Here is a 13,191-nt window from a genome sequence, read left to right as displayed (position 1 = left end):
AGCAACCAAGAAAGTAACATTGCAGGAGTTTACGCTAATAGAATTACAACCCAATCGCTGTGTAAACTTTTTTTAAATGAGTTTTAAGCACAGGGAAAAAAATGAACATTTGAAAAAAGAGAAAAGATAACATGGAAACAAATCACGCTACGAATCGAAAAATGAACCTTTGAAAAATCCGTAATACAAAAACTAACCATAAACCACCAAGAAAACTAACCTTGGATGAGTCCAGTTCTGGCATGAAGTGAGGAGGAACTGGGTGGAGAACAATCCGGTCTCGTCGCAGTCGAACGACTTGTTGCGGGATGTAGCCTTCGTCCTCCACTAATTTTGTGAAATTTTTCACGAATTCTTTCGCAGCTTCAGCGTCGGAACTAGCAGCCTCTCCATGCCTTACCACACTATGAATGCCACTTCTCTTGCGAAACTTTTCAAACCATCCTCTACTGGCTTTAAATTCCTCACTTTCGCTACTCGTAGAAAGATAGTTTTACAGCAAATCGTCATGAATCTTCCTGGCTTTCTCGCATAACATCGCCTCGCTTACGCTATCCTCTGCAAGTTGCTTCTCGTTCAGCCACACTAGCAACAGTTTTTCCACCTCTTCCAGCACTTGAGGCCTTTGCCTGGTTAACGCTGTAACTCCTTTTGCAACATCAGCCGCTTTAATAGATACTTTCTGCTTTAGAATAGTCGAAATCGTAGATGTTGACTTCTTGTACTCGGTGGCAAGATCAGTAACACGAACGCCACGCTTATACTTTTCAATAACTTCTTTCTTTGCTTCAATTTCAATTTTCTGCAAAACTTTCTTCTCACCACTCTTCACTTGCTTAGAAGCCATGGTTAACTGCAAAAGCACATGAAATACTGTAGAGCACAAAGAGTTCACAGGTAAAGCATGCACGTCTGACTGAGAACAATGAACAGGGAGAGGCTGAACACGTGCTTAAATACAGTAATCGGCGCGTACGAAACGGAAGGGAAATGAAATAGAGCACAAAGAGTTCACAGCGAAAGCACGTACGCACGTCTGACCGAGAACAATGCAACACGTGCGGAAATCATTGGCGCGCACAAACCGAAAGGGAAACTGGCTTGTTCGTATATCGAGTGTGTGGTTGTGAACCGAGGCAAAAGTTTGGCGAACTTTTTGGTCGTAAACCGATTTGTACGTGTACCGAGACGTTCGTGAACCGAGGTTCCACTGTATTATATTTCATTCAAGATACAAAAAAGTTTTATAAAGTAAAGTTTTGACAATAATAAACAACTACATACTGATGATAACATACTTCTTAGTACATTCAACAATTATGTTTGGAAAACATTTAAGAACAGAGTATAGAAATAAAGAGACTGACAATGATATTACATTTTTAGGTTCCAGAACACAGAGAAGTAAAATTGAGCAAAAACTGCAAAAAAAAACCAAAAGTATATATCGAAACAACATACCCTGTATACTTAAATGATGCATGGATTTTTTTCTGCATAAAAGTCTCATAGTTCCACATTGTGCAATAGTTAAAACAAGTCTTAAAACACAAAGTTCACATTTCTTTGTTTTCTCTTTTAATTGTGTGACAGTTAAAATTCAAAGTGCACACTTTCGTACTTCCCTTTGACTGTGTCATGTAGGGAGCATTTAAAATTCAGTCATTTACAGCCAATTCCTAATGAAAAGAAGGGTATAGCACCACACATGTAACGTACACGAGTACAGATCTAAACGAAAGACGCAGGTTTGAACTGTCTCCTACAGAAACAAAAAAAAAAAAAAAAAATCAATCTGAGGTATAAAATGTATTATAATATAATTGACTTAATGTTTTGCAAAAGATATTAAAATGAAGTACACAAATTAAAAAGCCAATGACAATAAAGTAGGTTGGAGGCACATAATCAACTTAATTTTGCCTGGCTTTTTCTAAACCTGATGCCTATTTTTTACCATCTTTTGTTAAAACTCTGCTCACAAAGAAATTGACAAAGCTGACTGCTTCCACATAAACAAAATATTCTTTCTATGCATGAAAAAGTCTGTTATATGCAATTCACCATATTGTTAAGGACAGTCCCATTTGCAAGCAGGTGATGGCAAGCATGAATAAGCTTAGTTTGACTCATAGCTCTCTACTCCATCTTGTGGATGGAAAACAAACAAAAGAAACTGCAATACAAGCTAAATAAAGCAATGCCACCATCATGGTAAGCTATTTGATTCAATTTCATAGTGCAAGCTCTCATAGAACCAACACTGTATATTACAATTTTTAACTGTAATAATAAAAAGTTAACCCGATATGTTTAGGCCTCACCTTTAGTGTTATGTCACACAGCTCTCCCACATCATATAAACGGCACAATGATCTATGAAAATCTTTCCAAGCTTCATGTGCTTCAAACACAAATTTTCCATCAGCCTCAGATTCTTCTTCTAAAGTCTTCTCACGATGTTCCTTCTCTTTTTGCTTTTGCAGTTTGGCATGTTCAGGTACCATGTCTCCTGAAGCCATTCCAACTATTTTTTTAACCTATGAAAATACAAAACATGTACATGAGACTATTTCTGATAACACACCCTACTAAGCAATGCTTACTTCTACGTTAACTTTAATGTTTACTGTTTTTTTTTCTTTAAGGTATCCAGATGACCAATCAATTACAGTAAAGCACAACATTAAAAATAATTTGTATTAAATTTACATATACCCATACCTTTGCTTAAGTAATCTACTTTGTCCCAGCCTTCTATATATTTTGAATACATAGTATACACTTCAAATTAACCCATTACATTTTGCTATGAGAACACTGATGGAAATGTAGAACCTACTAATTAGCACAAAATCATTCCTTAAATATGAAATACCTAATATACCAGTTGATTGTGGTTTAAACTAGCCTACATGGCAAAACTACATCAGACAGTTTAGTGTAAATCAATGATCAACATTATATACTAACTGCAACATGTGCTGGGAAAGAAGCTGGCTGTGATAGAACCAAGACCCTTTTCACAAGAACCTGGGTATATTTTATTTATTTATTTATTTATTTTTTTAAAAACACTAGGGGGCTTCGCTCACCCACCTCCGGGTTTGGTTTACCGGATATACAATTGTTACTTTCATGGGAATTGTTATATATGCATTATTTTCACTTTTACTTTAAAACTTTTGTAAAAACAATATTTGAAATGTTGTTTGGACTTACATTGTGAGAACGCAACGTATATCTGCCTGTGAGTGAATATCGTTTCTTACTCTCTAATAAATAAAACTACTTTCTCAAATGTTTGTCCATGCTCTTTCTTCTTCGCTTTGTCGTTGACGTGTCATCTAGAACGTATAAAATGATTGTCCTGTTAAAATTTATAAGAGAAGAGAGCGCAGGAAGTCTGTCTGACAAAAGCATTCACGTGACTGAGAAGTTAGATGACCGTGGTCTTGTTTGAAAATAGTTGTAAGTAGGGCGTGACTTCAAAGAATCTCATGTTAAAAGTCTCCGTCTCACGGGACTTCATACCGCAACAACGTTTTTGGAATCTTAATTCTCGCTGGCAACATGAATTAGACGATCTACAAGTCTCCGAGTTAAAGTTTAAATCTGAACAATATATTCAATCTCTTTTCACTGTTCCGTTATTTCACAGAGTAATAATTTCCATTTGTTTGCGCTAATGCGATCTTTCCTATCTTTTTTTGAGACTTTTGAATTTTTGTACTTCCATTATCTCTAACCTGCTGTGCACGTGTACCGCACCAACATTTATGAATTCTTTGCGATGTTCTACTTTGTCATCTACTCTTTGTCCTTTATTTCCAGCCCAGGGCATGGTTAAATCTAGGGGTGGGCGGTATGACCAAAATTTTGTATCACGGTATTTTTCTAAATTATCCCGGTTTCACGGTATTTGACGGTATTTTTTTCCCATGCATGAGTGGATGTTAACCACATTTTCCACTGCAATTACTGCAGTAGACTGGCTAAGAATAACCTATTCCACTGTCATGAGCATTGTACAAAAAAAAAATTTTAATGTGCACAAAAGTGTTAACACAGGTTTGAATGGTCCCATAAAGTGATGGCTTTCAAGGGGGTGGCACTAATGAAGAGAAGGAATCACATTGCATGACAGATGCAGTCAAAATATAGAACCTTTTTATTGAACAAATTTTGCAAACAACTATTTTGACAACATATTTTCAACCATGCATAATATTTAAACTAGTAAATAATAATAAAATAAATAGTTCAACTCCCAGTAATAATAACAATAAAATAAATAGTGCAAATTCCAGTAATAATACTATTACTTCAAAGCTTCAAGTCCAGATACATTATACAGTATTCAAGTATTGAGAAAAAAAAAATGAATGTGTATTCACACATTTGAACATAATGAACAAGGCACTTATGTAAATCTTAGCCATTACAAATTCTGGGCAAGGAAAACCAGACGGTCAACACCATCGGGTTTGAGTACTGCCCTGTGGCACGTGACAATGTTCCCACCAGTACTGAAAGCTCTTTCAGTACGTGTTCAGCACAAGCTACAGGAACGTGTTCAGCACCACAATCAGCTGGGGTCAGATCAGCTGATCCCGGTACCTCACTTTCATTTTTGATCTCCATCATTTCTATATGATCACTTGCATCAAAATCGGAGTCTCAAACGATAGCTAGCTAGACTGAGGCATCTCACAACGTGGGAGTTTCCGACAACGTATCGTAATGCATTGATCGGTCCACAGAAAAGTTTGTTTGCCGTGCCAACTTGAAAATGTATATTTTACACAATTTTACATAAATTATCGTCTCGGTTTCAACATCATAACTTCAAAAAATCTAAGTTGAACCATCGTAAGTAGGGGACTGACTACCCGTATTGACTGATAATAGAGATAACTGAAAACTGATTATACACACTTTCATTCTACATTTCTTATTGTAGCGTCTCAGCCAGGTTGAAGCCTTTTTTTTTTTTTTTTTTTTGAAGTGACTGCTGAATCCGACTGAGGGAAGGCGGAGTACAGCGCAGAGGAATGACAGCAGGGGCATGATAGACGTGATAAGGGGGGGGCGACACCCGGGAGGGGAGAAGGGGGGGAGAGTGGTGAGTTGGAGAAGGAACTGGAAGGTTGTGTGGTGGGGTTACAAAGTCGGCGTTGTTATTTCTTGACTGTTCAAATAAACTTTTGTGAGACTTTACTACGTCTGTCTGTTTTTTTTTCTTCTCGAACCTGACGCGGAGGTTGCTACATTATTACTATAGTATGTTTTTACTACCATTACTTAAAATAGTTTATTTTAATAACTATTACATACCTATGGCTGTGTGAAGCCTGTGTCCAAAGCACTGGAGTCTTGTCCAATTGTTAATTTTGACAGCCTTCTTGATGTTGGCCCCACTGTCCGTTGTGATGGCCACTTGCCTCTGCTCTGCAAGCCCCCAGCAAGTAATTCGCCAGTGTGGTCATTTGGAAAATAGCTTGTTTGGAGGCAATAACTTTTTAATAGCCAGTCATCATTTATAAAATGAATCGTCAGGCTCAGATATGGCTCCATAGTGCGACTTGACCACACACCTGCTGTAGTTGAATAGTCGGTGACTGTAGCCACCTCTGCTTGTAATTTCCCTCTGTGTTCTCGGTACAAGTCGGGGATCGTCGTTTGGCTAAAGTACTTGCGACTTGGGATCACATATCTGGGATCCAGTGTCTTGATCATAGCCCTGAATCCGCCTTTCTCCACAGTACTTAACGGAACCATATCTTTGGCTATATGGACTGTAATGGCGTTAGTTATCTTGATCCACCGCTTGCTTATTTTGTCGTAGGCAGTACTTCTAGCAAACGCGTCTACAAGTGACATCTGACTTGAATGTTCCCTAGGTTTTTCAGTTTTACCTGAGGACGTGGAGGGTGCCAATCTTAGTTCCATGCATTCATGGTACTCCAACGCATGTTTGCGGCTAAGGTGGTGCAGCAAATTGTTCGTGTTGCCGCCTCCGGCGACAACTTTAGCTCGACAGCATTTACAATAAATAGTTGTTTGGTCCACATCCGACTTTTTAAAGCCAAAGTATCTCCAGACAACAGACACGGCTCCTTTCTTCGGCAAAAGTTCTTCTGTGTCATCATATTTAACTTTATCATCTGCTACAGCTTCAGTTTTACAATGTTCACCGTCCATTTTCACTGCGCAATACCTCCACTAACGCATCCGTGTTTAGCGGTGTAACAGTGAAAAAGGTCCCCCCTTAAACAGTTTCCCGCTGCGCCAGGTTCCGAACATTGCTTAGCCTATTTTAACCGGTGTTGCAGTATGAGAAAAATCCATATCATAACAAAAATAAAAAACGTTTTTTGGTATGAACCGGTATACCGCCCAGCACTAGTTAAATCTCTTTCTTGCATTAACTACATTGTTAATAAAATTCATTATGCAATGCTACTGAAATGCTGCGGTGGGCTGGCGCCCAGCCCAGGGTTTGTTTCCTGCCTTGCGCCCTGTGTTGGCTGGGATTGGCTCCAGCAGACTCCCGTGACCCTGTAGTTAGAATATAGCGGGTTGAATAATGGATGGATGGATACTACTGAAATATATTAATCTTTTTTTAAATGCAATGATGAATATTTTAGAAATACAATAAATGAACAAATAACAGAAGTGCAGCTAATATTAAAAGAAAAAACAACAAAGAAGGAATGTAGTCAAAGATGACATGAACAAGGGTCTGCTGTTACATATATTTTACATTAAAATATCCAGCAGATCTTTACATGTTTTTGTTCATATGATGTTTGCTATTCAGCACTCATATATAACTAGCAGGGATACCGGACTGTTGCTCGGGTTGGAAAAAAGTAAAACAGTTTTCATTTATTATTTGGCAATTAATTTATTATTCAAATACTAGACATTAAGCCCGTTACAATAACGGGCGCTAGAATAGTAGTGCATAAACATTAGTAGGAACAGTCTATATTAAATGGCAAAGGACCGTCTATTTTCTGTTACAGTAATACTGGCTTGTATGTGGCTGTAATATGCCTCACTGTATTGTGTGCCTTTAATTTTCTCTCACAGTAATACGTCTCTCCAGCAAGTATTTTAATCTGTGCTGGCGTGCAGCTGATTATTGTATGTATGGTGTCTCCCCAGCAACAAATTTTATGTGCGCGAAAATAAATCAACTTTTAAAAGTCATCCTATTGTAATATCATGAAAATTCGTATATTTCGGAAAACACTTTACACTTTACCGGGCCAAGTTTGTTAATCGCAAATCTAACATCCTCAGAGTGAACACTTGCACAACAACAAACACTAATCCCACATCTTTGGGGAAGCTGGTCTCCTCATCTCAGTACCCGATTGGATTTTTTGTGCGTTATGTTTTAGGTCTTACCTCATGTACCGAAATCCGATTGGATCGGCCACGCAATATTTTATAGGTCCCGCCCTCTCTGTCTTGTGTGACGCATCAGGCGGCCTTTGAAACATCGCACCATGCCTCGCGCATGCGCACTTCACCAGAAGACGAAGACACACACACACACACACACACACACACACACACACGGAAGCACACAGGGATTTTATTAAAGAGGATTGTTCAAAAGTCAAACTGCCATTATTAACAAATAATGGATTAATGTTTTTCATTTCGCCATTAGAAGCAACAACGTATAAATTCTTTCCAGATCCTACTGTGGAACAGGCGGTGTATAGCTGGCCATGTAAACATCACAGTTTTTTGACGTAAACTCCAGTAACTTTAAATGATTATCCTTGCGCTTCATTTACAGACGTTTCAAATGTGAGACGTACTGGAAATTAAAGTTGTTTGAAGTCGAAAAGGAGTTCATCGGAAATTATAGGTATACAGTAATCCCTCCTCCATCGCGGGGGTTGCGTTCCAGACCCAACCCCCCCCCCCCCCGCGAAAGGTGAAAATCCGCGAAGTAGAAACCATATGTTTATATGGTTATTTTTATATTGTCATGCTTGGATCACAGATTTGCACAGAAACACAGGAGGTTGTAGAGAGACAGGAACGTTATTCAAACACTGCAAACAAACATTTGTCTCTTTTTCAAAAGTTTAAACTGTGCTCCATGACAAGACAGAGATGACAGTTCCGTCTCACAATTAAAAGAATGCAAACATATCTTCCTCTTCAAAGGAGTGCGCGTCAGAGAGAGAGAGAGAAAAAAGCAAACAATCAAAAATCAATACGTGCTGTTTGATCTTTTAAGTATGCGAAGCACCATACGAGAAGCATATCGCTTGCAAAGCAGCCACATATAAGCCCAGCAAGGAAGAGAGCAATGTGAAGGTAATCTTTCAGCGTTTTTTGAGGAGCAGCCGTGTCCTCTAGGGGTGCGAACAGCCCCAGTGCTCACAATATATTTGAGGAGTTTTATTTAATACATAATACGCGCTGTGGTTGGGTAGCTTTTCAGCCATCTGCCAATAGCGTCCCTTGTATGAAATCAACTGGGCAAACCAACTGAGGAAGCGTGTACCAGAAATTAAAAGACCCATTGTCCGCAGAAATCTGCGAACCAGCAAAAAATCCGCGATATACATTTAAATATGCTTACATATAAAATCCGCGATAGAGTGAAGCCGCGAAAGTCGAAGTGCGATATAGCAAGGGATTACTGTACATGGAATAAAAACGTCCACTCCCTTTGCGACTCTAGTTGGAAATAATAGCCTCGATCACGTGTGAATGACGTGACAGTTTTTTCAGTTACTAATTACTTATTTATTTTCTCTTTTTAGTATTCTTTGACGATATTCGGCACTACTGTCTCCTTTAGCATTCTTTTGATGCAGGAAGGATGAACGACACCACCACTATAATGATACCAGCAATATCATATTTTGTTGAACTTTTTACCATATCTAGATATTAATAATTATCATATTTACTGCTCAGATGGTTGGGTTGTCTTTTGGTCATGGAACCCCTAGAAGTTTACATTCCTCAGCTCCCAAAATGTCAGTAAATTTGTTTCTCCTACCTGGATATCTGCCCATAGAATATGTTAAAAAAAAAAAAAAAAAAAAAAAAAAAGAGACAAACTTTTGGCAAATGAGGACACACACACACAAAAGTAAGGGAAAGGTGTAAAGGTACTCAGTGCTTTTATAAAAACAATTCAAAAATCAAAGTGTCCAAAAAGTGCAGTGCTAACAAAAGCGTTCAATAAATAAATAATCCAATAAAGAAAAATGTAATACTAATGGAGGTTGAGCTAAATGAGCTAAACTTTTGTATAAAAAAGTATTTAGTCAGCCACCAATTGTGCAAGTTCTCCCACTTAAGAAGATGAGAGAGGCCTATAATTTTCATCAGAGGTATACCTCAACTATGAGAGACAAAATAAGAAAAAAAAATCCAGAAAACCACATTGTCTGATTTTTGAAGAATTTATTTGCAAATTATGGTGGAAAAAAAGTATTTGGTCAATAACAAAAGTTCATCTCAATACTTTGTTATATACCCTTTGTTGACAATGACAGAGGTCAAATGTTTTCTGTAAGTCTTCACAAGGTTTTCACACACTGTTGCTGGTATTTTGGCCCATTCCTGCATGCAGATCTCCTCTAGAGCAGTGATGTTTTGGGGCTATCGCTGGGCAACACGGACTTTCAACTCCCTCCAAAGATTTTCTATGGGGTTGAGATCTGGAGACTGGCTAGGCCACTCCAGGACCTTGAAATGCTTCTTACGAAGCCACTCCTTCATTACCTGGGCGGTGTGTTTGGGATCATTGTCATGCTGAAAGACCCAGCCACGTTTTATCTTCAATGCCCTTGCTGATGGAAGGTGGTTTTCACTCAAAATCTGACGATACATAGCCCCATTCATTCTTTCCTTTACACGGATCCGTCGTCCTGGTCCCTTTGCAGAAAAACAGCCCCACAGCATGATGTTTCCACCACCATGCTTTACAGTAAGTATGGTGTTCTTTGGATGCAACTCACAACGAGTAGAGTTTTTACCAAAAAGTTCTATTTTGGTTTCATCTGACCATATGACATTCTCCCAGTCCTCTTCTGGATCATCCAAATGCTCTCTAGCAAACTTCAGACGGACCTGCACATGTACTGGCTTAAGCAGGGGGACACGTCTGGCACTGCAGGATTTGAGTCCCTGGCGGGCGTAGTGTGTTACTGATGGTAGCCTTTGTTACTTTGGTCCCAGCTCTCTGTAGGTCATTCACTAGGTCCCCCCGTATGGGTCTGGGATTTTTGCTCACCGTTCTTGTGATCATTTTGACCCCACGGGGTGAGATCTTGCGTGGAGCCCCAGATCGAGGGAGATTATCAGTGGTCTTGTATGTCTTCCATTTTCTAATAATTGCTCCCACAGTTGATTTCTTCACACCAAGCTGCTTACCTATTGCAGATTCAGTCTTCCCAGCCTGGTGCAGGTCTACAATTTTGTTTCTGGTGTCCTTTGACAGCTCTTTGGTCTTGGCCATAGTGGGGTTTGGAGTGTGACTGTTTGAGGTTGTGGACAGGTGTCTTTTATATTGATAACGAGTTCAAACAGGTGCCATTAATACAGGTAACGAGTGGAGGACAGAGGAGCCTCTTACAGAAGAAGTTACAGGTCTGTGAGAGGCAGAAATCTTGCTTGTTTGTAGGTGACCAAATACTTATTTTCCACCATAATTTGCAAATAAATTCTTTAAAAATCAGACAATGTGATTTCTGGATTTTTTTTCTCATTTTGTCTCTCATAGTTGAGGTATACCTATGATGAAAATTACAGGCCTCTCTCATCTTTTAAGTGGGAGAACTTGCACAATTGGTGGCTGACTAAATACTTTTTTGCCCCACTGTACTTTATTAATCCCCAAGGGGAAATTCACAAACTCCAGCAGCAGCATACTTATAAAAACAATATTAAAGAGCAATGAAAAATAAGTGCAAGTTAAAAAAACAAAAAAAAAATGCAAGGTGGAGAGTGCAAAGCAGGTATAATAGACAATAATCTTGTATAGTGTTAATGTTTACCCCACCGCCCCCCCAGAGTGGAATTGAGGAGTCTCATAGTGTGGGAGAGGAACGATCTCCTCAGTCTGTAGATGATACTGTTCAGTGGATTCTCCATGATTGACAGGAGCCTGCTCAGGGCCCATCGCTCTGCCACAGATGTCAAACTGTTCAGCTCCGTGCCTACAACAGAGCCTGCCTTCCTCACCAGTTTGTCCAGGCGTGAGGTGTCCCTCTTCTTTATGTGGCCTCCACAGCACACCACCAAGTAGAAGAGGGTGCTCACCACAATCGTCTGATAGAACATCTGCAGCATCTTATTGCATATGTTGAAGGACGCCAGCCTTCTAAGGAAGTATAGTCGGCTCTGTCCTCTCTTGCACAGAGCATCAGTATTGGCAGTCCAGTCCAATTATCATCCAGCTGCACTCCCAGGTATTTATAGGTTGGTACCCTCTGTACACAGTCACCTCTGATAGGGTCCAGGAGGGGCCTGGGCCTACTAAAATCCACCACCAGCTCCTTGGTTTTGCTGGTGTTCAGGTGTAGGTGGTTTGAGTCGCGCCATTTAACAAAGTCCTTGATTAGGTTCCTATACTCCTCCTGCCCACTCCTAATGCAGCCCACAATAGCGGTGTCATCAGTGAACTTTTGCATGTGGCAGGACTCCGAGTTGTATAGGAAGTCCGATGTATATAGGCTGAACAGGACTAGAGAAAGCACAGTCCCCTGCAGCGCTCCTGTGCTGCTGACCACAATGTCAGACCTGCAGTTCCCGAGATGCACATACTGAGGTCTGTCTGTAAGGTAGCCCACGATTCATGCCACCAGGTATGAATCTACTCCCATCTCTGTTAGCTTGTCACTAAGGAGCCGAGGTTGGATGGTGTTGAAGGTGCTAGAGAAGTCCAGAAACATAATTTTTACAGCACCACTGCCTCTGTCCAAGTGGGAGAGGGATCGGTGTAGCATATACTGTAGATAGATAGATATTTTATTAATCCCAAGGAGAAATTCACATTCTCCAGCAGCAGCATACGGATACAAAAAAAAAAAAAAAAAAAAAAAAACAATATTAAATTAAAGATTGATAATAATGCAGGTAAAACAGACAATAACTTTTTATAATGTTAACGTTTACCCCCCCGGGTGGAATTGAAGAGTCGCATAGTTTGGGGGATGAACGATCTTCTCAGTCGGTCAGTGGAGCAGGACAGTGGCAGCAGTCTGTCGCTGAAGCTGCTCTTCTGTCTGGAGATGACACTGTTTAGTGGATGCAGTGGATTCTCCATAATTGATAGGAGCCTGCTTAGCGCCCGTCGCTCTGTCACGAATGTCAAACTGTCCAGCTCCATGCCTACAATAGAGCCTGCCTTCCTCACCAGTTTGTCCAGGCGTGAGGCGTCTTTCTTCTTAATGCTGCCTCCCCAGCACACCACCGCGTAGAAGAGGGCGCTCGCCACAACCGTCTGATAGAACATCTGCAGCATCTTATTGCAGATGTTGAAGGACGCCAGCCTTCTAAGGAAGTATAACCGGCTCTGTCCTTTCTTACACAGAGCATCAGTATCGGCAGTCCAGTCTAATTTATCATCCAGCTGCACTCCCAGGTATTTATAGGTCTGTACCATTTAACAAAGTCATTGATTAGGTCCCTATACTCCTCCTCCTGCCCACTCCTGATGCAGCCCATGATAGCAGTGTCGTCAGCGAACTTTTGCACGTGGCAGGACTCAGAGTTGTATTGGAAGTCCGATGTATATAGGCTGAACAGAACCGGAGAAAGTACAGTCCCCTGTGGTGCTCCTGACCACAATGTCAGACGTGCAGTTCCCAAGACGCACATACTGAGGTCTGTCTTTAAGATAGTCCACAATACATGCCACCAGGTATGAATCTACTCCCATCTCTGTCAGCTTGTCCCTAAGGAGCAGAGGTTGGATTGTGCTGAAGGCGCTAGAGAAGTCTAGAAACATAATTCTTACAGCACTACTGCCTCTGTCCAAGTGAGAGAGGGATCGGTGTAGCATATAGATGATGGCATCCTCCGCTCCCACCTTCTCCTGATATGCAAACTGCAGAGGGTCAAGGGCGTGTTGAACCTGTGGCCTCAGGTGGTGAAGCAGCAGCCTCTCCATGGTCTTCATCACATGTGATGTCA

The 13,191-nt window shown here is 40.4% G+C and overlaps 1 protein-coding gene across 1 annotated transcript in view; it reads right to left on the bottom strand.

Annotated features, from left to right (window-relative positions):
* The window catches only part of klhl8 (kelch-like family member 8), an 80,500-nt gene that overhangs the window by 59,369 nt on the left and 7,940 nt on the right, over positions 1–13,191 (bottom strand). The window contains exon 2 of the mRNA XM_028802288.2: positions 2,325–2,540. Within this exon, the coding sequence (XP_028658121.1) occupies positions 2,325–2,522 (198 nt within the window). The 5' untranslated portion in view covers positions 2,523–2,540. The remainder of the gene's footprint in view (positions 1–2,324; positions 2,541–13,191) is intronic.

This window comes from Erpetoichthys calabaricus, chromosome 5 (genome assembly GCF_900747795.2).
Source record: "Erpetoichthys calabaricus chromosome 5, fErpCal1.3, whole genome shotgun sequence".
NCBI classification, from domain to species: Eukaryota; Metazoa; Chordata; class Cladistia; order Polypteriformes; family Polypteridae; genus Erpetoichthys; species Erpetoichthys calabaricus.
The sequence above is the reverse complement of the archived record's forward strand: the minus strand, read 5'-3'. Positions and strand labels throughout refer to the sequence as shown.